The 24,448-nt window shown below is 51.5% G+C and overlaps 3 protein-coding genes across 5 annotated transcripts; 2 read left to right on the top strand and 1 right to left on the bottom strand.

Annotated features, from left to right (window-relative positions):
• Positions 1 to 97: 97 nt before the first annotated feature.
• Positions 98 to 2,142, bottom strand: Rom1 (retinal outer segment membrane protein 1). Its single transcript, XM_040748001.1, has 3 exons — positions 1,281 to 2,142; positions 649 to 895; positions 98 to 558 (listed from the first exon to the last, which is right to left on the bottom strand). The coding sequence occupies exons 1-3, from the start codon at positions 1,868 to 1,870 to the stop codon at positions 340 to 342; spliced, it is 1,056 nt and encodes a 351-aa protein (XP_040603935.1). The 5' UTR covers positions 1,871 to 2,142; the 3' UTR covers positions 98 to 339.
• Positions 2,143 to 2,164: 22 nt separating this feature from the next.
• On the top strand, positions 2,165 to 13,935 carry Eml3 (EMAP like 3). 3 transcript variants are annotated; one of them, XM_040747987.1, is made up of 22 exons: positions 2,165 to 2,655; positions 3,445 to 3,616; positions 3,692 to 3,949; positions 4,040 to 4,153; positions 5,405 to 5,472; positions 5,598 to 5,721; positions 5,945 to 6,115; positions 6,280 to 6,349; positions 6,436 to 6,546; positions 6,938 to 7,033; positions 8,219 to 8,374; positions 8,512 to 8,653; positions 9,017 to 9,168; positions 9,252 to 9,377; positions 9,455 to 9,586; positions 10,348 to 10,415; positions 10,964 to 11,052; positions 11,124 to 11,221; positions 11,351 to 11,438; positions 12,910 to 13,008; positions 13,259 to 13,389; positions 13,475 to 13,935. In XM_040747987.1, the coding sequence occupies exons 1-22, from the start codon at positions 2,634 to 2,636 to the stop codon at positions 13,676 to 13,678; spliced, it is 2,691 nt and encodes an 896-aa protein (XP_040603921.1). In that variant the 5' UTR covers positions 2,165 to 2,633; the 3' UTR covers positions 13,679 to 13,935. The 3 variants fall into 3 exon arrangements, with proteins under 3 accessions (XP_040603921.1, XP_040603917.1, XP_040603923.1); XM_040747983.1 differs by having other exon boundaries at positions 3,689 to 3,949; XM_040747989.1 differs by lacking the exon at positions 2,165 to 2,655 and adding an exon at positions 2,676 to 2,800 and having other exon boundaries at positions 3,689 to 3,949.
• A 147-nt stretch (positions 13,936 to 14,082) lies between these two features.
• Positions 14,083 to 23,913, top strand: Mta2 (metastasis associated 1 family member 2). Its single transcript, XM_040747997.1, is given in 19 exon segments — positions 14,083 to 14,736; positions 16,394 to 16,461; positions 16,887 to 16,980; positions 18,368 to 18,485; positions 18,617 to 18,680; positions 18,821 to 18,938; positions 19,298 to 19,400; positions 19,531 to 19,630; positions 19,736 to 19,924; positions 20,011 to 20,085; positions 20,203 to 20,261; positions 20,534 to 20,631; positions 20,750 to 20,889; positions 21,256 to 21,484; positions 21,899 to 21,988; positions 22,448 to 22,533; positions 22,535 to 22,567; positions 22,674 to 22,822; positions 23,179 to 23,913. Coding segments are annotated over 19 exon segments (2,007 nt in total). The 5' UTR covers positions 14,083 to 14,708; the 3' UTR covers positions 23,345 to 23,913.
• Positions 23,914 to 24,448: the final 535 nt, after the last annotated feature.

Genomic DNA, 24,448 nt, shown 5'->3' with positions numbered 1-24,448 from the left:
GGCAAACCTGGCTGATCTCTAATCCCAAGAAATACAGGCAACCTGTTCCTACACAGGCTGGCTCCTTGTCTGCACAGATATCAGTCCTTCAGGCCCATCCCCATCCAAAAACTTTATTTTAGAATCTGTACACTAGAAACAGTCTCCAGTTCACCCTGATCTAGTCTCAATCTTGGTGGTTTTGATTGCTGAGGCTGGGCTCCAGGACACCTGGAGTCCTCATTCTAGTCTATCTCTGACTGCTCTAACTCCTGTAATCCCAGGTCCTCTCCTTTCCCGAGCCTGAGTAAAGTTTTCCATATTTGTCCACGCCCCCTGCTCCCCCCCCACTTCAGGTTACTAGGCCTCAGGTAGAACCTCCTTGGGAGGTTCCTCTTCTGGTGGGGCCTCTTCAGGTGCTGGCTTGTGGGCAGTCCCTCCATATAGCCATGCAGTTTTCAGTATATCTCGAAGCCCACCAGGAAAAAGATAGCCCTGGGCCTCTCCCTCCCCGTCAATGACTCCTCCAAGCCCCTCCAGCGCTGTCTGCAAATACCGCAAGCCAAGGAGCTCAAGAGCCTGTGGGGAGCAAGCGGAAGGAGTGATGGTCAGTGCATTTGGGCCCACAGGGCTGGAAGTAGAAGGGGGTGGGGCCCTTGGCTGACTGACCTGCAGCAAGAAGGTGACAGCCAGCATGCTTCCCAGTGTGCCCGACAAGCCCTGCAGATGTCCCAGCAGCACCTCATGGCATCCTTGGGCCCAGAGGTTCAGGTTGGGCTGCCGAGGGTCGAAGAGTGGATGGGCGTAGGGATCTGAGAGTCGCCTTTGCAGGCAAGGCCGGGGTGAGTGGGGGTTGCAACAGGAGAAGGGGACTCCATCAATTAGGTATAAACCTTCCACATTGCTCTGGATCCGGCTGCAAGGGCATAGGCAATATAGTTAGTTAGATGGCTGCAGACAGAGGCCCAAAGGAGCAGCTGAAGGCAGGGACAGTTGAAAAAAAAAATACTGTAAAACATCTGCTGAGTGCTTTACTATCCAAGCATGCTTAATTAATTTATCTCCACAGCTTTGTAAGATAGGAGCCTATCTGGGAGATAGAGACAGGTATAGTTATCTCCATTTTACAGGTGAACAATGTGCCCAGAGTGGTTTGGTAACGTGCCCTGGACATCACAGCAGATAAATAGAAGAGTTGTAATCGATTCTCTCAGCCATATGCTCTATTGCATGTCTGGGTGAGAATTTCAAGACCGGGAGTCTAGGGAGGAGAAGGAAAAGAGAAGCAAATGATCACTCACTCAACCACATCTTGGTCACTGGGGTCCAGGTAGCGGTTACTGACCCATTGGACGCCAAACCAATCCTTGTAGCCATGACGTCCGCAGCAGTGGTACCTCAACTGCAACTCATCCATCAGTCGTTTGGCCTGACAGTGTCCAGGCACCTCTGTGTCCTTGTAGTGAACCAAGGCAGCCTCCAGACCTTCCTCCAGTCCCTGGTGCAGACTTACAGGCAAAATCAGGGTTAGCCCCAAGGCAAGGGCCAGCAATCCCCCACCTGCAGCAGTGCCAACTGCCAGGAGCGGGCTCAGAACCCCTCGCCAGGGAGGGTAACGAGCTGCATCCAGACTCGCCCGGCTGGCTCCTGCGCCCCCTAGTCCTGTGCCTAGAGCCACCGCTCCTGCAGCCAGGGCAGTCTGAGGCAGGGCAGGGAATGAACAAGAGGGAGCCAGAAAGGTGCCGAGGTGCCACAGCTGTGCCAGGAGGTGCCCGCTACAGAGGAGGGTGAGGCCACCGGCCAGTGCCAGCAACCAGGAGAGGAGCCAGAGCGCCTGTGCCAGACGGATACGGGGTTGGAGGGGCAGCACCACGGGCAGCACCGGCGCCATCTCCCATCTCTGCCCAAGGAAGTGAAGAGCCGTCGGGGCTGGGGGTTGGCTGGGGCATTCAGGATGCTGAGTCAGCCCAGCCTGGCTTCAGCAGGACTAATGCCATCCTGACCCCAATACCCTGGACATCCTCCCACTCCAGCCTTAATAACCCTCTCTGCTAGCCCCAATTCAGGATGCCTTAGTCTTGCCCTTTAGGAAAGGCCCCTCCCCCAGGCAGAAGGCCCATTTCGTGACCCCGCCCTGGCCTTTCGCGGAAGTGAGAGTTTGGTACGCCTAGCTCCGGGTTTATAGACCCAGACCTCAGGCTCTGCGTTCCCTCCCAAGTCCTCTGGGAGCCTCGGGCCCGGAAGCCCGGCTAGAGCCTAGCGGGGTGAGGGGTCAGCCGGGTGTTCCCGCCCCCGACCAGAGCCTGGGGGGGACCGGACAAGGAAGGGTTACCTGGCGGCCCGCCCCCCCGATCCGGCCCGCCCCCCTCCCGCGCTTGCTGGCGACTCCGGGTCCCGCGCCTGTTTGTGCTGTGGCGCTGGGGCTCGGGGCTGCCCTGTCACCGCACCCGGGGGAGCTTATCCCGGGAAAGTAGCAGGCCCAGGTTCCACAGCGCCCCCTCCAACCCTTGTCTCCGCGCCCGACAGCGCCCCCCGGGGGTGGCACGGCATCCCTCCGCGCGCGCGCCGGGGGTGCTTCCTTCCCCTCTCCCCAGCCATGGCCCCCGCGGCTTAGACGCCTCCGCCGCCACCGCTCGGAGGAACGCGGGGGCCGGATGGACGGGGCTGCAGGGCCCGGTGAGTATGGGGCGGGGCGGGCGGCGTGGCCCGGATTCCGGGAGCGCCAGTCCGACGGGCGCTGCCAATGCTGGACGGCTGTCTAGTGGCGTGCCCGCGTGCTCTTGCACCCCAGGGGCTCTGAGCATCCTCTTCAGTTCTTCAGGTTGTCCGGCTCTACTTCCTAAGAATATCCTACTGTCACTTAGGACTTCCTTAGTGTCTTTCTACTCCTTGGTTCTCTTAAGATTCCCTGATCACTGTGTCACTCTGGGCCTCTTAACCAAGAATTCCGGCTCTTCGTGTTTTTGACTCCCACAGTTACATTGGGATGTACATTGTGACTGCTCTCCTGAACCGTCACCAGATCTTGTTCCTTACATCTTTACCCCTCAGTCTGACTTTCCTGTCCTGTCTACTTCCTAACTTGACTGCGTTTGCATTTGGTAGAGACTTGCACTTGCTGGTTGTTTGTGAGGATTGTAGTTCCTGACCAGTTTTGCGCTTGCATCTCTCTCCCTGTCTGGCTCCCACGTACCTCGGCAGTATTGCACTCCCCCCTCGCCCCCCGTGGTACTTTGCTGAGGCTGGGGTAGCAGCAGGAATGCCAGACTCACTGCATGCCCTGCTAGGAGGAGGCCCTTGATCTTCTAGAAATCATCCCTCTTTTCCCTTGTGGATATGCCTCCAAGCTTTGAACTGCTTGAAAGAGGTCGTCGTATTGGACGATTGGGTTGTAAAGTTGGACAGGATAGAACCCCCTTAATCTTCCAGGTAGTGGCACTTTTTTGAGTGTTGCTCCTTCTCCAGGTGAGGGCCCTGCTCATGAGACACTGCAGACCCTGAGCCAGAGGCTTCGGGTGCAGGAAGAAGAGATGGAGCTGGTAAAGGCAGCCCTGGCAGAAGCGCTTCGCCTGCTGCGACTGCATGGCCCCTGCACCTCCCTGCAGAGCTCAGGCACCCCAGCTCCGACAAGAGACAGGTATGCGTGCAGCACGCTCATTCTTCCTTCCTGGGAACTTTGAGGCATCAACTTGATTTGCTGTCTCCCTAGCAGCATTACGGCTCCCCCAGGACTGCCACCTACATGCAGCCCTTCCTTGGTGAGCCGAGGCACCCAGACAGAGGAAAAATTGGAGATGGAGCCATCTTCTGGACCCCCTGGCCTGAGCAATGGGCCTCCAGCTCTTCCGGGGGCCAGTGAAGAGCCTAGTGGGACCCAGTCTGAAGGAGGATGCAGCAGCAGCAGTGGGGCAGGCTCCCCTGGCCCCCCAGGGATCCTTAGACCTGTGCAGCCCCTTCAGCGTTCTGACACGTAGGTGTCCTATGATGGAAGCTGAGGGGTGGGAAGGCTAGGAAGCAGGACTGTTGGGCTTGATTTCACTTTTTCATTCTGCCCCACCAGGCCACGAAGAAATTCCTCCTCCTCTTCATCCCCCTCAGAGCGGCCCAGGCAGAAACTCTCTAGGAAGGCAGCTTCCTCGGCCAACCTGCTGTTGCGGTCAGGAAGCACAGAGAGGTGGGTAAGCCTTCTCTTCCCCCCTCAGTTTGCTGTACCCCAGGCTCAGTTTCTTGATTTTCTCCATTCCTGGGTGGGGTGGGTGACCTCATGAGCCAACAGGAAGAAAGAAACAAAGCATTCCTTGGAACTCTGAGTGCTGTGCTAAAACTCTCTGCCCTGTCATTTAGGCTCTGTAGCATCTTTGGTGAGTAGGTTGTCTCTTGTGCTCTCCACTGGCCAGGTGAGAGGGCAGTCAGTTGCCTGAGGTCACGCAGTCAAGCTCTGAACCCAATTTTTCCTGATTCTAAATCGGCTAACCTTTCCATATCACAAAACCCCTTTCAAAATTCTAGGATCCCTAGCATTCGGGAGGCAGAGACAGGCGGATCTCTGTGAGTTCGAGGCCAGCCTGGTCTACAGAGCGAGTTCCAGGAGAGCCTCCAAAACAATACAGAGAAACCCTGTCTCGAAAAACAAAGCAAAAATTCTAGGATCCCAAAGCTTCCATGACATTTTATTTATTTAGTTGAAACAGGTTCTCACACTGTATCCTGGGTTGGCCCAAAATTCATTTTGTTGCCCAGACTAGCTTAAAAGGCCTGGTAGATCTTGTGGCCTCTGGAGTGCTGGGAAGAGGGAGACCTGGTAGCTCTGGTGATCTTTCCCAGGTGGCTGTTCTCAGAGCGTCAGCTGATCCCCCTCTCCCTACAAAGCCCTGCTCTGCCACTCCTGTACTGCAAGGTACCGTCCCAGAGCCAGGACATGTTGTCTCGGGACCTTAAGGTCCACTCTAGCTTTGTCCTTTCGTGGCTTCTCCTTTACTCTCTGAAGAGCTATTGTCAGCTTATCATCCAGTGACAGTGGCCTCTGGAATTCACTCGTCACTTTCCTTTTGGGAGATTTTTGCCTACCTCCTAGATTCCTGAAAGCAGGGCTGGTGTACACCCTGGTTTCACTTTGACTCCACTTTACAGATATAAATGGGAATAAAAAGGTCAGAAGAGGCCTAGAGGAAAGGGCACAGGCCATGTTTCGTGGTCCTGTTCTCTCATCTTTATATTGCCTTCTCCTTCTTCCCTTTTCTCCCCTCTCACTTCTGTCCCCCTTCCTGTCTTTCTTTGTAACTGGAAGTCCCCATCTCTCTAGAGCCCTGTTGCTCTGACAGTGACCCCACCCCAGCAGGCTGAATGGGATGAACCTCCTGTCAGTATGCTACCCACCCATCCCAGGTGTTGGGACCTGATCTACGCTTTTACCTCTTCCCAATAGCCGAGGGAGCAAAGACCCCCTCTCCAGCCCTGGGGGGCCTGGATCTCGGAGGAGCAATTATAATTTGGGTATGTACAGAGAGGCAAAGGGAGGCACATGGGTGATGGAGCTACTTTGGGGATGCATCAGGTATGGTGGATATGCTGCTTCGGCCTTCTGGAAGGGAGGCTTATGTCTCTGCTTGTCTCTGTAGAAGGCATTTCAGTGAAGATGTTTCTTCGTGGCCGCCCCATCACCATGTACATTCCATCTGGCATCCGAAGTCTTGAGGAGCTGCCCAGTGGCCCACCACCGGAGACCCTCAGCCTTGACTGGGTGTATCCTACCCCCTCCAGTTCCATGGGAACCACCCCTTGCCACTATGAATCCCCCTTCTTTCTTTACAGTTTCTTTCTGTGTCTGTGGGGACAGGAAGTCCACTGAATCCTCCTACCCTTTTGTGGGTGGTAGTGCCAGGAAGGAGCTTTGCCATTTTCATGCTTCACTCTTTTCCTCCTGCCTTTGGTCTGGCCCTTTCCTTGACCATGGTCCCTAACACAGTTATGGGTACAGGGGCCGTGACTCTCGCTCTAATCTGTTTGTGTTGCGCTCTGGGGAGGTGGTCTACTTTATTGCCTGTGTAGTGGTGCTGTACCGGCCTGGGGGCGGCCCAGGGGGTCCTGGAGGTGGCGGCCAGAGACATTATCGGGGCCACACAGACTGCGTTCGATGGTGAGGGTCTTGGGGTTTGGGATTGGTGGGCTTGACAGGAAGAGGGTCTGGCTGGGGGTGGAAGGCGGAAAAGACAGTTGCCTTGCTGCTTCTTAAGCAAGGACAAGGTGTCTTGGGTGGTCTTGAGAGACCCCCTTTCCTAGAGTTCTCGTCCCTCTGCTTAGCCTTGCTGTTCACCCTGATGGTGTTCGTGTAGCTTCAGGACAGACAGCTGGAGTAGACAAGGATGGGAAGGTAAGGTCAAGTCAGAATATCAGACAGCCAGGATGAACTTTAAGGGCAGCTTTTCTTCATAGTTCTGATCTCTTCTTTTCCGTTAGCCCTTACAGCCTGTGGTTCACATCTGGGACTCAGAGACGCTCCTAAAGCTGCAGGAGATTGGACTGGGCGCCTTTGAACGCGGTGTGGGGGCCTTGGCTTTTTCAGCAGTGGTGAGCTGGGCACAAAGCTTCTAGACCCCTATTTGTTTGTTTTCTTGAGGCAGGGTCTCATGTGCCTTAGGCTGACTTCTAACTCAATATGTGGGGTGAGGGTGTCTTTGAACTCTTGATCCTTCTGCCTCTAGCCTCTATACACCAAGTATTATAGGCATATGCTACCATGTCTTGCTAGATCCTTCTTCTTGCTTAGGACACTCTTTCATTTTACCAGGAAGCCTGGGGAAAGTTTTGGTGCCCTGGGCTCACCACAATACTCCAACCAATTCTCCTGACAGAGACACCTGTCGACTTCTTTTGCCCTCCCAACCTGTGATAGAACCTCTGTCTAATGTTGGGAATGTCCAGACCTCTCAAGCTCATGGTGTTGTGTCCCCATCCTCAGGACCAGGGTGCTTTTCTTTGTGTGGTGGATGATTCCAATGAGCACATGCTGTCAGTGTGGGACTGTAGCCGGGGAGCGAAACTGGCTGAGATCAAGGTGAGAAGCCTCGGTGGCTTAATGGTTTCCGAATCAGGAGTAGGGCAGGGATGGTGGGATGCAGACAGTCCCAGATGTGCGTACACATACACTTCCTTTCTGACTAGGGCAAAATGCTCAAAACGCTCAGTTCTGTAAGCTTTTGTTTCTTAATCTATGAATTGGGAGCTACAGAAGTTTTAATGGGGAATATAGATTTTAGGGGATTGGTTTTTTTTTCTTTGCAGTGTTGAGGGCCAAACCAGGGCCTTGATTATTCCAGGCAAGCATTCTACCACTGTCCTACACCTCCAGCCTTCTACCAGAGCTTTGAAGGAAGAATTATCCTGGGGCCTTAGGACTTTTGTAGACCAGCTGTCAGGATGCAGATTGAGTTAAAGAGTAGACTTTAGTGGTGACACAAGCCTGTGATATCAGCCGCTCTGAAGACAGCAGGAGGAAGAAGGCTGGGGATAGAGCCCAATAGTAGAGTGTTTACCTAGCATACATAAGGCCCTAAGTCCAGGCTATCCAGTGCTGCAATACAAATACAAATACATCAAAGAGTCAAGAGTTGGATGTAGTGGCTCATGCCTGTAATTCCAGCACTTGAAAAGCTCAAGTAGGATCACTGAGAGTTCTAGGCCAGCTTGTAAGAAGTTGTCTCAACAAACTACAAATCAAAAAAAAAAAAAAAGCCATTCAGAGTTCATCCTCAGCTGGCTACATTGGCAGTTCCAGGACAACCAGAGGCACATGAGACTCTGTCATAAGAAGCAAAAAACAGCTGGGCAGTGGTGGAGCATGCCTTTAATCCCAGCACTCGGGAGGCAGAGGCAGGTGGATCTCTGTGAGTTTGAGGCCAGCCTGGTCTATAAGAGCTAGTTCCAGGACAGCCTCCAAAGCCACAGAGAAACCTTGTCTCAAGAAAAACCAAAAAGAAAAAAAAAAGAAAAAGAAAAAAGAAACAAAAAACAAACAAAAATGCTGGGCAGGTGTGGTGGTTCACACCTTTAACCTCAATACTTGGGAGGGAGGCAGAGGTAGGCAGATCTCTGAGTTTGAGGCCCACTTGGTGGTCTACAAAGTGAGTTCCAAGATGGCCAGGGTTACACTGAGAAAAAGAAAACAAACAAACATAAGCATCAAAGACGGTAAGGGTGCTCAGGGTTAGGGTGGCTGAATCAAGTGTCTTCCTTTCTTCAGAGTACAAATGACTCAGTCCTAGCTGTTGGCTTCAGCCCTCGTGACAGCAGCTGTATTGTTACCAGTGGAAAATCTCATGTTCACTTTTGGAACTGGAGTGGTGGAGCAGGGGTTCCTGGGAATGGGACCCTCACCCGGAAACAGGGTGTTTTTGGGGTGAGATGTGGATGGGTGAGGTGGTGGGGAGGGAGGAGGGACTGGGTACTGTAGACTCTAATGTGCCCAGCACCCCAACTGTCCTGTGACATATGTCTTTGCCTTCCACTTTGACCTCTGATCTCTGTCCCCTCCAGAAATACAAGAAACCCAAGTTTATCCCTTGCTTTGTGTTCCTCCCTGATGGGGACATTCTCACTGGAGACTCTGAGGGGAACATTCTCACTTGGGGGCGGAGTGTCTCTGATTCCAAGACCCCAGGCAGGGGTGGGACCAAAGGTATGTGGTTGGGGATAGCATCTACTAGGATGCTTATATCTCAGAAACTCTGTGGAAACAGAGCAGAAAGTTTCCAACATTTTTATTGTGACAACTGATGAACTCTCTGGGCGGCTGGTCTAGAAGGGTGGAGAGCCATATGGTAAAGGAGAGAAGGCTAGGGACTTGGGTTTGTCAGAGCTCAGGTTCCAAGCTGAGTTTTGCCACTATTGCTGTGAGCTGAATTGGCAGTCGCTAAACTTAGAGAGTCTTCTGTAGGTGCTCAGTAGCTGGGAGTTATCCTGTGTGTGATGGTCTAAGCTGCCCCTTTTCCCTACTTCCCCAAACTCTAAGAGCATCACTTACCTAGGGCTTTACCAACAGAGACCTACACAATCGTGGCCCAGGCCCATGCTCATGAAGGGTCCATCTTTGCCCTGTGTCTCCGACGGGATGGGACAGTGCTTAGTGGTGGTGGGCGGGACCGACGGCTGGTACAGTGGGGGCCTGGGTTGGTGGCCCTCCAGGAGGCTGAGGTGAGAGATGGGCTGGGATCAAGGAAGGGAGGGGGGAGAGGGAATGGTCAGTGGGCTTTTGACATTGTGTTATTACTCTGTAGATTCCAGAACACTTTGGAGCTGTGAGGGCCATTGCTGAAGGGCTTGGCTCTGAGCTTCTGGTGGGAACCACGAAGAACGCATTACTGAGGGGAGATCTGGCTCAGGGCTTCTCTCCAGTCATTCAGGTTGGGGAGCCAAAAGCCCTGGGAAGAAGTAGGGAAGGGAGTTGGAAGAGCAGTGGTGACAAGCTGTTCTGCTGCAGGGGCACACCGATGAACTATGGGGGCTGTGTACACACCCCTCCCAGAACCGCTTCCTCACCTGTGGCCATGATCGGCAGCTCTGCCTGTGGGATGGGGAAGGCCATGCGCTGGCTTGGAGCATGGACTTAAAGGTAGAGTCAGCTGCCTTTGGTCCATCATTCGACATCTGTTCTTACTCCCTAACAGTGCCCTTCTGTCTATATCTGGAACAATCAGTTGTGTTATAGCTACAGGCTATTCAAATCCGAATTCTGTACAGAACGGTAAAAGTGATGCCTTGTGCTACCTGGGTGTAGCTGTTGCCTCATCTTGGTTCATCAGCTAAATAGCTCATCTGTAGCACAGCTAAATAGTTTCAGTGTCTTTGCCGTACTAGGGTCCCAGAGATCTGTCTATCCCAGGTCTCCATGCCCCCTCGTCTCTGGTTGCCTTGGGAAGAATCCTTTGAAGTTACTAAGATAACAAGGTGTCCATCTAACTTCCCTTACTAGAAAGCCATCTTTTTCTATTAAACTTTATTTATTTATTTATTTAGGTTTTTCGAGACAGGGTTTCTCTGTATTGTTTTGGAGGTTGTCCTGGAACTCACTCTGTAGACCAGGCTGGCCTCGAACTCACAGAGATCCGCCTGCCTCTGCCTCCCGAGTGCTGGGATTAAAGGCGTGCACCACCAATGCCTGGCTTAAAATTTATTTTAATTAGCATTTATATACGCACTTAGTGTGGCTCAGGCTCTTTTCTCCCCTATCCTCTGCATCTTCATGCCCCTGTACTCCCTTATACTTTCATGTGTGTTTACTATCCGCTCCATCCCTGCCCCTTGAAGCCTCTCCCTTTGTCTCATGGGTCTCTTACAAAGGTATTTTCCTGAATTCGCTTTCTCTTTTCCTAGGAGACGGGTCTGTGTGCCGACTTCCATCCAAGTGGGGCAGTTGTGGTTGTAGGACTGAACACAGGGAGGTGAGAGACACCAGGTCTCCTATGAAGAAAAGCAGGGAGTTCTGGGAAGGGTTCCTGGTAACAAGGGAAAGGACAAGAGGTGACCAAGGCTGACTTAAGCGTTGAACTACACCTTTTTGTGTTTGGGTGCTCTTCTGTTACCCAGGCCTCCTCTTTCCTGCTGTCAGCAAGCCTTCTTCAGCTATATTCTTGAGTCTGGAGCAGACTGGGGTAATCAGGCCAGGATGGGGAAGCAGTGGGACTGGGTGGGGTGGGTGTGGGTGGGCAAACAGGGAAGTGGCAGGCTTACTGACTGCAGAGTTTTTGTGGTAGGCCTGGTCTGTAGTTTCTGATTATTTTCCAGGAGGCATCAGAAGCCCTCCCTGAGCTTCTATTTGCCTTAGCCTCTTCCCAATCCCTAGCCTAAGAGTGCAATGGTGGCCTCTCTCCAGACATCATAGCCTTTCTGAGGTTCTTCATCTCATCAGTACCCTAACTCCCTGCCCAGGGTCTCCCTGGGGGTGAGCTTACATCCTGCCCTCTTACTTCCCTCCCTTTTCCCCTTCCAGGTGGTTGGTTTTGGACACAGAGACCAGAGAGATTGTGTCCGATGTCACTGATGGCAACGAACAGCTCTCAGTTGTCCGGTACAGCCCAGGTGGGAGCCACCCCCACCCTGGACTTGGATCCTGCTCTGGCTCTTCTGTGTCTGAATAACTCTCTTTGTAGATGGGTTGTACCTGGCTATTGGTTCCCATGACAACATGATCTACATCTATAGTGTTTCCAGTTGTGGTACTAAGTCCAGCCGCTTTGGCAGATGTATGGTAAGGATGCTGGGGTGGAAGGTGGGGTTTGTTAATTGTATACATTCACAGGGGTCTGATATATTTAAGTCTAGTCTAGGGATGGGAAATGGTAGCTATCTTGTCCAATTCTTGACTCTTGTTCCCCAGGGACACTCCAGTTTTATCACTCACCTTGACTGGTCCAAGGATGGGAATTTCATCATGTCCAATTCTGGGGACTATGAGATTCTTTACTGTGAGTGGCAGGGTGATGGGGATAATTGAAATGTGTGTTTTTGTTTTTGTTTTGTTTGTTTTTTGTCTTGCATTAGGCTGGCCTGGAATTCTCTATGTGTCTGTTTATATTTGTCATCTTCCTAGTTATGTCTCCTGAGTGATTATGGATGTAGATGCTGATAGGAGGCTTCCTGTCAGGAGGGATGAGGGTGTTGAGGTGCATCAAGCAGAGGGGCTGATATGGAGGTGGAATTGTATACATAGGAGAGACTGATTAGGTAAAATACAGTTTCAGACCATGTCTTCTTTCCACAAGAACTCCAGGGAGTTGAAAAATGGGCCGGGTATGGTAGTGCACACCTTTAATTCCTGAACTTGGGAGACAGAGGCAGGCAGGTGGATCTCTATGATCTACATAGTGAGTTCCAGGCAAGTCAAGGCAATTTAGCAAGACCCTGTCTCAAAAAACAAAACAAAGCCGGGCGTTGGTGGTGCATGCCTTTAATCCCAGCACTCAGGAGGCAGAGGCAGGAAGATCTTTGTGAGTTTGAGGCCAGCCTGGTCTACAGAACAAGTTCCAGGACAGCCTCTAAAGCAATACAGAGAAACTCTGTCTCAAAAAACCAAAAACCAAAACTAAACAAACAAAAAACACAAAAAGCCCAGCAGTGGGGGCACACACCTTTAATTCCAGCATTTAGCAGGCAGATCTCTGAGTTTGAGGCCAGCCTGGTGTACAGTGCAAGTTCCAGGACAGCCAGGGCTGCAAAGAGAAACCCTGACTCAAAAAACCAAAAAACAACCCCCACAAAAACCAAGGGAGAGGAATGATGCAGTAAGAAAAGGTTGTCTTGGTACAGTTTCTCAGGGCAAGTGGGAGGGGCTGACTTATTTAGGAAGGAAAAACTGATGGGAAACTGTTACAACTTTATCCAGAGGTTGAGGCAGGAAGGTGGGGAGTTCCAGGCATGACTAGTCTAGGCTCTTTCTCTTCAAGACAGGATTTCCTCAACATTGCCCTGGTTGTCCTGGAACTCCATTTGTAGACCAGGGTGGCCCCAAACTCAGAAATCTGTCTGCCTCTTGAGTGCTGAGATTAAAGGCATACACCACCATGCTGGGTGTGAGCTTAGACTATCTTTCTCTTTCTTTCTTTCTTTCTTTCTTTCTTTCTTTCTTTCTTTCTTTCTTTCTTTCTTTCTTTCTTTTCCTTTTTTGGTTTTGAGACAGGGTTTTTTTTTTTTTTGTGTAGCCTTGGCCCTGGGCTATCCTAGAACTAGGCTTGTAGACCAAGCTGGCCTTGAAGTCACAGAGCCTCTGTCTCCAGAGTGCTGGGACTAAAGGTGTGCAACACCCTTCCTGGCTGGGCTTCGACTATCTTAAAGTCAAACGAAATCAAACTTCAGTGAGAACTCCGGAAGCACATATCGAGGTTCATAATGGATCAGGTCACCTTCCCAACTGAGCTAGTTCGGGTAATTTCTACCTAGGGGATGTGGCTGGAGGCTGCAAACTTCTAAGGAATCGCTATGAGAGCAGAGATCGGGAGTGGGCTACCTACACCTGTGTGCTGGGCTTCCACGTCTATGGTAAGCAGTGAAGTCAGCATGCAGAACCCTTTAGCAGGGCTGAGAAAACAAGGTGAACCCATTCTGGGATCAGACTGCTGGGTATGTGTCATGTGTCACAGGGTGGGCACCAGAGGGGCAAATCCAGGCCAACAGGATTTGGGAATGGGGAGGATTGTCTGGAGTGCAGTGGCAGTCTGGAAACCCTAAACACTGCAGTGCAGCTCTAGGTTGTGGAAAGTGCCCTGGCTGAGGCTACTTGTTGCCTTAGGTGTGTGGCCTGATGGCTCTGACGGGACAGACATCAACTCCCTTTGCCGCTCCCACAATGAACGTGTGGTGGCTGTAGCGGACGACTTCTGCAAAGTACACCTTTTTCAGTACCCGTGCGCTCGAGCCAAGGTGAGGCCTTTGAGGACCATTGGGCCCAGGTGGGTAGTCACGGGGCTCTCCCACTGCTGCAACTGTACATTTTTTTCTGGTCCAGGCGCCAAGTCGTATGTACTCAGGCCACGGCAGTCACGTGACTAGCGTCCGGTTCACGCATGACGACTCATACCTCGTCTCCCTAGGTGGCAAGGATGCCAGCATCTTTCAGTGGCGAGTGTTGGGCGCTGGGGGCTCTGGGCCCTCTCCTGTCCCGCCTTCTAGAACTCCATCTCTGTCCCCTGCCTCCTCCCTGGAGGTGTGATGAATGCTGGATGGTTTTGTTCCTCTGGTACTGTGGCCTTGCCCCGCCCTGGCCAAAACCCTTAGGACCAAGGGCAGCCCTTTTCCTGGGCTGGGTTTTTCTTTGATTTCAGTACATTCCCAGTTGCGCATTTTCCTGGAGGGGCGAACCGGCGAACGGCCCCCTGGAACACACAGTATCGATTTGCCGGCTGAGCCAGGCAATCCCAGCTCTGACTCCCTTTGCCTGGTGAGGGGAAATAAAAAGAAAGAAAGTCACCGCTTGGTGCTTTTATGGAGTGCGGCGAGTGCCTCAGGGGCCCAGTGGGGTTGGGATGAAAGAAAAAAGTGCAGGGCGGGAAGGGAAAAAAGGAGCTCTGACCAAATATGCAAATAACAGGCAAAGCGGCTTGCAAATAACCTCAAGAAGCGCGAGGGTGCGCGCCCCTTCGAGGCCACTGTCGGAGCTGCAGGGATCCAAAGAGTAAAGAGTTAAATCCGGCTCCCTGCCGCCCTCGGGGGCGGGGTCGAGTTGCAACGGAAATAACCGAGCGCGGGGCCGTGGCTGAGCGAAAAGAGCCGAGTTCCTTCCGGAAGTGGCCGATCGGCGGGGTCTTGCTCTCCGACCTGAGCCGAGCCCTGGGCCTTGTTCTCCGTATCGGCCGAAGGTGTTCCGGAAGGAGGCGAACCACCCGGACGCCGGCAGGGCAAATCTTCCCAGCGGTTGGGACCACACGTCTGCTGTGACTCCGTGAAGACGCTAGGAGCCGGAATCTGACTACGGTCAGGCAGGAACCGAGCTCGTTCCGGAAGAAGCCGAGCAGACCGGCGCCAGCCTCCGTGTCCCGGGCGTGAGGCTATAGCAGCGTCCTCGTCGTGCGAGCAGTGATGAACCGCGACGGCTGAGCGAGCAGAGGTGCCGGCTGCGCGGGCCCCATCGACACTTCCGCGAAGCGTCAGCCCCACGCTGGGGGCATCGTCTGGAGCTAATCTTTACCCCCGCGAGTCTCCCGGACCTCTTTGTGCGGCCGGAGGCGGCGGCGGGAACGGCCATGGCGGCTAACATGTACCGGGTGGGAGGTGAGTACCCCGAGCGGAAGAGGTTGAGGCCGGGATCAGGGAGACTCGGTGTCCGCAGGCGCGGGGAAGCCACATCTGGGGTCGTACGGGCCGCAGCGCCGACCGGAACTGGAACCGAGACCTATGGTTCCGCGGCGGCGACGCTACCGGGAACCGAGTCGCCCGCAGAGGCTTGCCCACAACGAACGGTGCTCCGAGCCTGCGACTGGATCCCGGGGCGGGCTTGGAAGAGGCCTGAGTGACTGCGGGACCAGCTGCGGGGGAGCCAGTTTCTCAGGGGTTTTCTTTTCTTTGGCGTCTTGTTCCTTCGAGAAGGTGAGGGAGGTGGAGTGAACAATTTACTCAGTTCTCCCACACTGGGGTGCAACTCCAATGCAGAGTTGTGTGGACTCCAGGGAAATCCTTGTTCTCATCCTCCCCCTCCCCCCTCTTTGGTTTTTCGACTCCTCTCTCTCTCTCTCTCTCTCTCTCTCTCTCTCTCTCTCTCTCTCTCTCTCTCTCTCTCTCTCTCTCTCTCTCTCTCTCCTCTCTCCTCTCTCCTCTCTCCTCTCTCTCTCCTCTCCCCTCTCCCCTCTCCCCTCTCTCCTCACCCCTCTCCTCTCCCTTCCTCTCTCCCCCCTCTCCCCTCTCTCTCGGTTTTTCGAAACGGTTTCTCTGAAGCTCTGGCAGTCCTGGAACTCGCTCTGTAGACCAGGCTGGTGTCGAACTCAGAGATCCTCCTGCCTCTGCTTCCTGGGTGCTGGGATCAAAGGGGTTCGCCACCCCGCCCCGACCGTTTAACTTTTGTGAGGATCTGATTTTAGAGCTAAGTGTTGCAAGGGTATGGAGTAAAAACTTGTTTACACTCTCTGTGTAGCCTTGGCTGTCTTGGAACTCAGGAAATAGACCAGGTTGGCACCGAACTCAGAGATCCACCTGACTCTGCCCCCCTCTGCTGGGATTAAAGGCGTGAGCAACTTCTGCCTGGCTAATTCCTTTGTTTCTTTTCTTGTTTTTTTTTTTTTTTTTTTTTTTTTTTTTGTCTTTTGTTTTACGAGACAGGGTTTCTCTGTATTGTTTTGGAGGCTGTCGGTTCAGCCCGGCCTCGAACTCACAGCCTCCCGAGTGCTGGGATTAAAGACTTGCGCAACCACCGCCCGGTTTCTTTTGATTTTCGAGATGGTTGATACTTATTTTCCTCTGTCTTCTGGAGGCAGGGTTTCTACGTCTATCCTTGACAGTCCTGGAACTTGCTGTGTAGACCAGGCTGTCCTCAACTCCTTCCCTCTGCCTCCTGAGTGCTATTGGCCACCACTGCCCAGCTAATACTTTTCTTTTTTGGGGGATTTCGAGACAGGGTTTCTCTCTATTGCTTTGGAGGCTGCCCTGGAGCTCCCTCTGTAGATCAGGCTGGCCTCGAACTCATTTTTGTTTGTTTGCTTGTTTTTGTTTTTCGAGACAGAGTTCCTCTGTTGCTTTGGAGGTTGTCCCCGAGTGCTGGGATTAAAGGCATGTGCCACCAACGCCCGGCCTCACTTACTTCTTAAGTCTTTCTTCTTGCTCATGTCCACATCATCTTTACCTAGCATTTGTCTTTTTTTGGTCACACAAATCCACTTTCTCTTCTGGGTGCTCTGGTTTTCTTCTCTGATCTCGTTTCTCCCTACCCCTTCTGCAGATTACGTCTATTTTGAGAACTCTTCTAGCAATCCTTACCTGGTTAGACGGATTGAGGAGCTAAACAAGGTGAGTGGAGCGGCAGTGAAGCAGATGCTTTCTTCTGGGTCCTTTAATAACTACAAGTGGAAGGGAAAGCCTGACCTAGGCTTAGAGCCTATCCAGGTGAAAGTGCACTCGATGTATAGAGGAAGGCTGCTGAGAGCCAAGCCAACGTTTTTCACTTCTGGGGGTAAAGGAATTCTGTCTCTTTGTATTTTTTTTTTTTAAGTATATAGTGTCTTATGCAGCCTTGGCTGCCTGGAACTTGCTGTGACCAGGCTAGCAAACTCATGGAGACCCATCTCATTGGTCCTGGAATTATCTTTGAATATTAAGTCTTCACTGCTGAGTGTTTGGCCTCTTTACTTAGGTCCTTAGAGGGTTAATGCCTTTGTTACTGTACATCCACTTTCAAATGGCTAGTTTTCATTGCCCTGCTTTTCTTCCTCTAGACTGCCAATGGCAATGTGGAAGCAAAGGTTGTCTGTCTCTTCCGGCGAAGGGATATTTCCAGTAGCCTCAACAGCCTGGCTGACAGTAATGCTAGTGAGTGTTTTCATTCCTTCCCCTTCTCCCCCTCCCCAGGATCTGAGGACTAGACTTGTTCCTGCAGGTGCTTCCCCTGGTATCGTGCCCAAGGCAGGGTGTGAGTTTGGGGGTGGGAAGTGCCTGGTCTGCCGAGCAAGGCCTTTTGTTACTTGTTGGGGCTGGGACTGGGAGCAGGGTGGGGAGACCATGATAAGAAAAGCCAGAATGTGGCTTGTGTGTGTGAAAGGAGAGAGATTTAGATAGGGAATGAAAAGAGCTTTAGAGAAACAAGGCACATGGGGACATTTTGGGGACTTTGGGATAGTGGTTACTGAGTGATGGTCAAGGTGAAGAGGAAGATACTGTTTTGAGAAGCCTGCATAATAATGGGGGAGGCTTATCTTGTAGTCTGGAGGTGAAGCCAAAACATTTTTGGAGCTGATGGGAATCTAGAAGGCAGGAAAGCTCTTGAACTTTCCTAGTTCCCTCTCTATTCCAATTATCATCTACCTTACTTCATCTTCAAATTTTTTCCATTTAACTACTTTCCCCCCTTTTTCCTAAATTTTTGTTTTTTCAGGCCATAGCCATCAAAGGGTTAATGAACTGGGCCTACCAAGTTTCCTGGCCCTTTGGGGTTTCCAGCCCCATCTGGCAGGGGCTGACCTTGGCTTTGTCCAATCAGGATGGGTAGGGGGTGTGGTGTTCCTTGCCCTATCCCTGGATTTCCTAGAGCACAGTAGGGAGAGGTGGAGCCCACTCCACAGACACAGGGTCCCCCACCCCCACTTGCTGTGGTACACCCAGTTCTTCAGGGGAACAGTGCACCAATGAACAAGTGCTTACGTTTTTATCCCACCCACTTTGTTTGGCACTTAGCCAGGTTAACTGTTTCCACCAAGAGTTCAGTGCAATCTGCTGCCTCTTGAGGAAGGTGCTGGCACTGGTTGGAGAGGTGCTTTTCTTGAAAGCCCCACAGACTGTTGTTAACCAAGTAGAAAGAGAAGTCAGTTGCATGTGATATTTCAGGTACAGCACAGAGTCCTGAAGCATGAAAAGGAGCTGAAAAGTGAATCCTGTGTGCTGTTCTTCTAGATCACCAGGCTGGTTCAGCAAGAAAGAACTAAATGTGACATGCAGTATTATGGCAATATTTGTGTTTTAGGAGGGGTGTCAGCATTGGCAGCTAGGTTTGGGGTGCATTTCTATGGCATCCTTATACAGGATTTAAAGGACTGAACTCCACAGTGAGGCCAACAGGGAAGGCTGGGAGGGGAAGGGTAGGATGCCTGAGGGAAGTGAGGCACAGCAGCTGAGGTAGGATGTCCTTTACCTGGACTAGCTAGCTAGCCATTCCAAAGTACCTTGTTTCTGAACTAGTTTCTGACTTTGTTTCTTCCTCTAGGGGAGTTTGAGGAGGAATCAAAGCAGCCAGGGGTTTCAGAGCAGCAGAGACATCAGCTGAAACACCGAGAGCTTTTTCTTTCTCGGCAGTTTGAATCATTACCAGCCACTCACATAAGGTATAGGAGGACCTGGACCCCTGTGTCCTCTGTATGCCCTTATTTAGAAGATGGAGAGAAGCAGGTGCTGTGTTGGGGATGGTAGATGGAGGGTATGTGTTGCTCATTCAGTCCTTTTTGGCCTGTCTTAGGGGGAAGTGCAGTGTAACTCTCTTAAATGAGACAGATATCTTGAACCAGTATCTGGAAAAGGAGGTAAGGAGATATTGTGAGAAGATGTTGCCCCCCTCCCCCAGGACTTAGGGCAAGTGAGGAGGTAATGGTTGATGAGCCTGGATGTACCCCACTGCCCATGTGGATTCCTGCCCATTAACAACCTCTCTCTTCATTTTTAGGACTGTTTTTTTTATTCATTGGTGTTTGACCCTGTGCAGAAGACACTTCTAGCTGATCAAGGGGAGATCAGAGTTGGTTGCAAATTCCAAGCTGAGATTCCAGATCGCTTGGCAGAGGGTAAGCATCAGAGTAGTAAGTTTCTGTGACTCTTATGACTTGGGTTTGCTAGGTTTTCTGTTGTAACCTTGCCAGAATGGGACTTAGGACCCTGAAAGAGACTGAATGGGCACAGCTGGGAGGGGAGTTCTGAGGCTGATAGAAGCAAGTGGATCTCTGATTTTGAGGGCAGCCTGGTCTGTGGTAAGTTCCAGAACAGCCAAGGCTACACAGAGAAACCATGTCATGGGGAAAAAAAAAAACAACAACAAAAAAAAGAAGAATCCAAGCAGAAAAGAGGAGGAAGTTATTGTGAGTGACTAAGAGATCAGTTATTTTCCTCTCTCCCTCACTGGTGATGCTGTTGCTTGGTTCCTCAGGTGAATCAGATAATCGAAACCAACAGAAGATGGAGATGAAAGTCTGGGACCCAGACAACCCTCTCACAGACCGGCAGATTGATCAGTTTCTCGTGGTGGCCCGGTGAGGGTGGGTGGATCAGGAAGATGGGTTGGGGAGTGAACCCGGTTCTGGGGCCCATCCATTTTTCTTCTTAGATCTGAGCCTGCTTGAAGTTTTTTCTTCCCTTCTTGACTTCTCAATCTTCCCTTAGAGCTGTGGGAACCTTTGCAAGAGCCCTAGACTGCAGCAGCTCCATTCGGCAGCCAAGCTTGCACATGAGTGCAGCCGCTGCGTCCCGAGATATCACCCTGGTAAGCACAAGTTGGTGGGTATTTGGGCAGGAAAAGAGGGAGTCATGGAGACAGCAGTGCACTCAAAAGGGCAGCAAGTCATCAGTCTTGTTCTCTGTTTGGTAGTTCCATGCCATGGACACATTGCAAAAAAATAGCTATGACTTGGCCAAGGCCATGTCAACCCTGGTGCCACAGGGGGGCCCAGTGCTGTGTCGCGATGAGATGGAGGAGTGGTCTGCTTCTGAAGCCATGCTGTTTGAGGAGGCTCTAGAGAAGTACGGGAAGGATTTCAATGATATCCGCCAGGACTTTGTAAGTGAATAGGACTAGAAGAGGTGAGAACAGGGAGTTAGAACCTAGGGCCAGATGCCATCTCATCCTCTGTTTGCTGTTCTTAGCTACCCTGGAAGTCACTTGCAAGCATAGTCCAGTTTTATTACATGTGGAAAACCACAGATCGGTATATTCAACAGGTATGGTTTATGGCTGGGAGGTTGGACGGAGGCCGCCTTGCTTACCTCTCTGCCTTTTGGTTTGTTTGATTTCATCTGTACTGAGATGGTCTGAGTTTCTATTTTTCCTTCTAACAGAAAAGATTGAAAGCCGCTGAAGCAGACAGCAAACTGAAACAGGTCTACATCCCCACCTAGTAAGTGTGGCAGGAAGGGAGGGTACTTTCCTTCCTCTCCCAGTTTGTTTCTTCCTTTGTGATTGGGGGTGAGCCGCAGGCAGAAGCAAATTGTAGACGCTGTAGTTCAGTGATAAGTGTGGGCCCACTATTGGCAAGGGCCTAGGTTCAATCCCCAGCGTTCCAGAGAGAGTGATGAGGTAGGGTGCGGTGGGATAGTAGGAAAGAGAGGGACAGATAGAAGTGAGTTATTTCTTTGACTAGTTTATATGTTTTCTTGTTTCCTTCATTAGTACTAAGCCAAACCCTAACCAGATCATTTCTGTGGGTTCAAAACCCGGCATGAATGGGGCTGGATTCCAGAAGGGCCTGACTTGCGAGAGCTGCCACAGTGAGTTTCAAGGAGGGACAGGGATGCTGGGGGTGGGTGGCCTGTTTCTCTGGCCTAGGAGTTTGAGGAGCTCAAGTGGCATGTTTTCTGCTAGCATATTTCTTCTCTGTTCCTGTAGCCACACAGTCTGCCCAGTGGTATGCCTGGGGCCCACCTAACATGCAGTGTCGTCTTTGTGCTTCCTGCTGGATTTACTGGAAGAAGTATGGGGGACTGAAGACCCCAACCCAGCTTGAAGGGGCAGCTCGGGGCACCACAGTAAGAATCACTGGGTGGGAGTTGGGTATGGTGGCTGGGGCAGATGGGTCTCTATGAGTTTGAGTTTGAGGCCAGCCTGGTATTTATAGTTAGCTCCAGGTCAGCCAGGGCTACATAGAAAAGAATCACTGCAAGAAGAGGTAGGGGACGGGGAGAGTGGTAGGCAGGCATATAGACAGATGTGAGCTTTAGGCAAAGGTCAGAAACCTGACTCCTTAATATGGAGACAGTCGTGAGCAGAGGCACCTGCTAAGCGTTGAGAAGCCAGGGAGGTTGGGTAGAGGGCTAGTAAAGAGTTGGGGGAAATGGAGGAAAGAAGTGTGATGTTGACTTGCCATTTCCCTTCTTCATATGTCATTCCTCCAGGAGCCACACTCAAGAGGTCATTTATCCAGACCTGAAGCTCAGAGTCTCTCACCTTATACAACCAGTGCTAATCGGGCCAAGTTGCTGGCTAAGAACAGACAGACTTTCTTGCTCCAGACCACAAAGCTGACTCGTCTTGCCAGACGGATGTGCAGAGACCTGTTACAGCCAAGGAGGGCTGCCCGAAGACCCTATGCACCTATCAATGCCAATGCCATCAAGGCAGAGTGTAAGCACTAGAGTGGTGGTAGTGATAAGTTCAGAGTTGCTCTGGCCAGAGACCGTTGTTTAATGAAAATAGGGAGAGTAGGCCACAGAGGGTCTTTCGTAGATAAGGGTTAACTTTTGGCGCTAGAAGCTCCTTCAGAAATTTTGATCTGCAATGTCCGGTGATGCATGCCTTGGAGGCTGAGACAGGATATAAACTACTTCCTATCAGACTGATCTGTGTAATGAGCTCCATATCAGCCTGGATTACATAGTAGGACCCTGACTCAAGTAGGGTAGGCATTGTGATACATGCTCATAGCCCAAGTACTGGAGGATGAGGGCAGTTCTAGGCCGGCCAGGGCTATACAGCAAGACCATTTCAAAAAGCCAGAGCAAAATTGCAGAATGTCTAGAGGCTTTCATCTTTCTCCAGGCTCTATCCGACTTCCTAAGGCTGCCAAGACGCCACTGAAAATTCACCCTCTGGTGCGGCTGCCCTTGGCAACTATCGTCAAAGATCTGGGTATGGGATGGAAACACTTGATCCAGGGTGGGTAGAAGGTGGAGAAACAGTTTGGGTGGTGTTAAGCTGCCAGCCGGTTTTTTCTCCGAGTTTTTCTTTCCCACTGAGTCCAAACTATGTGTGTATGCTTTTTTTTTTTTCTTTCCCTTTTTGGTGGTGGTGCTTTCGGTCAAAACCCAGAACTCGTGTATTCTGGGCAAGTGTTTTACTATTGAGCCCCATTTTTGACACAGTAGTGCCTTTTCATAAGTATTTTGTGATCTGGAAGCATACTTAGATGTCATTTTTGAAATATGTGTAAGTGGTTTGTAGTCCTTTTCCTCTATTACTACTACTCTGGTGACCAAGGGAAAGTCGCTGGGCCAGGGTAAAGAGGAAGAAAAACTGGTAAGGAAAATTGTGCAGGCAAGAGAAGGTATGAACATTTTCTACTCTCCCCCCCCCCCATTTCACTGTTAGTGGCCCAGGCACCTCTGAAACCAAAAACACCTCGGGGCACCAAGACACCAATCAACAGGAACCAGCTGACCCAGAACCGAGGCCTGGGGGGGCATTATGGTGAAACGTTCTTATGAAACTGTGAGTTGACCAAATGGGTTGGGAAAGCTGAATGGGGTGGGCTTTTGTTTCTGATAGGAAGCTGAGGGAGGCGGCACTTTCATTATGTTGCCCTGTCCTTTTCCAGATGGCAGGGGCCGGGGTCCCCTTCTCTGCCAATGGAAGGCCTCTAGCCTCAGGGATTCGTTCAAGCTCACAGCCAGCAGCCAAGCGTCAGAAACTAAACCCTGCTGATGCTCCCAATCCTGTGGTATTTGTGGCCACAAAAGAGACCAGGTAGGGAGGGTTCCACCGTGGGAGGGGCTGAGAGACTGACAGTCCAAGTTGGGGGCATTGGAAGTAGGGGTATCTGAGAAAGATAAGTACAGAAAAGAATGTAGGTGTTGCCGGGCGTTGGTGGCGCACGCCTTTAATCCCAGCACTAGGGAGGCAGAGGGACGAGGATCTCTGTGAGTTCAAGGCCAGCCTGGTCTACAGAGTGAGTTCCAGGACAGCCTCCAATACAGAAAAACCCTGTCTTAACCCCCCCCCAAAAAAAGTGGGTGTCAGAATTGTAGAGTGCATTGTAGAGTCTTAGGTGTGTAGGTGCTCATTGAGCTCCTCCCCGTTTCTCTCTTGCTCTTTTTGACCAGGGCTTTAAGGAAGGCTCTAACTCACCTGGAAATGCGTCGAGCTGCCCGAAGGCCCAACCTACCCTTGAAGGTGAAGCCAGCACTGATAGCAATTCGGCCCCCAGTTCCTGTGCCAGCGCCCTCACATCCTGCCAGCACCAATGAGCCCATTGTTCTGGAGGATTGAGCATCTTAGTAAGGGGAGGAGATGGGATGAGAGGAAGAGGCTTGGGTGCCCAGGGCACACAAACCTCAAGGAGCAAGGGAGGGTTGAGACTGGTGCGTGTGTCCTTGGAGGACGTGGATACCCTTGGGGTGACTGCCAGTAGCTCCCCCTTTTTGGGCTTCTCTATGCCTGTGATGGCAGGCAGCCTACAGGAACTTGCCTGTGTGTGTGTACCTACCCAATTTGGGGCTTGGGACCCACAGTTGCTTTGGACAGTTGGGTGGGGGGGGAGGGTTTTTTAAATTTTTTAAAAATTTTACCTCCCTTTGTAAAAGGGATGGAAGAGGGGAAGAGTAAGATTCAGGTGGTGGTACCTGGCGGGGGAGGGAGAGTGCACTGCCATGTCTTTGTTTTCTTTATTTTCTAAGGGGGTTTCTCTTACTGTCCGGTGTCCGGACTTGGCTAATTAGTTTGAGGGCCCTAAGGTGGCATCAACCCCAGCTCATGCCCGCTCTTTCTTCCCTCCCCTTTCCTCCTCTGCCTTTTATATGCCAATTCTCAGAAATAAAGATCTTTTGTCCGTTTTTTAACCTTGGATTCTGTAATTGGTTCTTATAGTGAAGAATAAAAAGCTGTTTTCTTCAGCTCCTCAGGCTCAGCTGTTCTCTGCTGCTACTGTGTGTGTGTGTGTGTGTTTGGTGTCTTTGAGAAAATAGAGGACAAAGGACAATGAAAGCGGTACAGATGGTGCTTGTTCTAGGGACAGCTTTATGAGACATGCTGCCCGACTGTGAGCTAGTCTGTGCCAACTTTCCTTGTGGGACTCAGGCCTCTCCCATTGGGGGGCTAGAGTACAAGCAGCATCTTGGTCTCGATTCATTCAAGCTCTTTAATGGCTTTGAGTCTCCACAGATGGGTGTTAGAATGTCTTCCTGTTATCCGCTTTTACTCCCCCCTCCCTTTTCGTGCTGAGGATTGATCCCAGGGCCTGTATTGCCATCACCTGCATCCTCAGCCTTTCCTTCACTTTCATTTAAGCCTCCCATCATTCAGTGTCAAATGCATCTCACTAGGTGGGGGTGTTGACACACGCCTCTAATCTCAGCACTTGGGAGGCAGAGGCAA

Source organism: Mesocricetus auratus, unplaced genomic scaffold (assembly GCF_017639785.1).
Source record: "Mesocricetus auratus isolate SY011 unplaced genomic scaffold, BCM_Maur_2.0 Super-Scaffold_4256, whole genome shotgun sequence".
Lineage (NCBI taxonomy): Eukaryota > Metazoa > Chordata > Mammalia > Rodentia > Cricetidae > Mesocricetus > Mesocricetus auratus.
The sequence above is the reverse complement of the archived record's forward strand: the minus strand, read 5'-3'. Positions and strand labels throughout refer to the sequence as shown.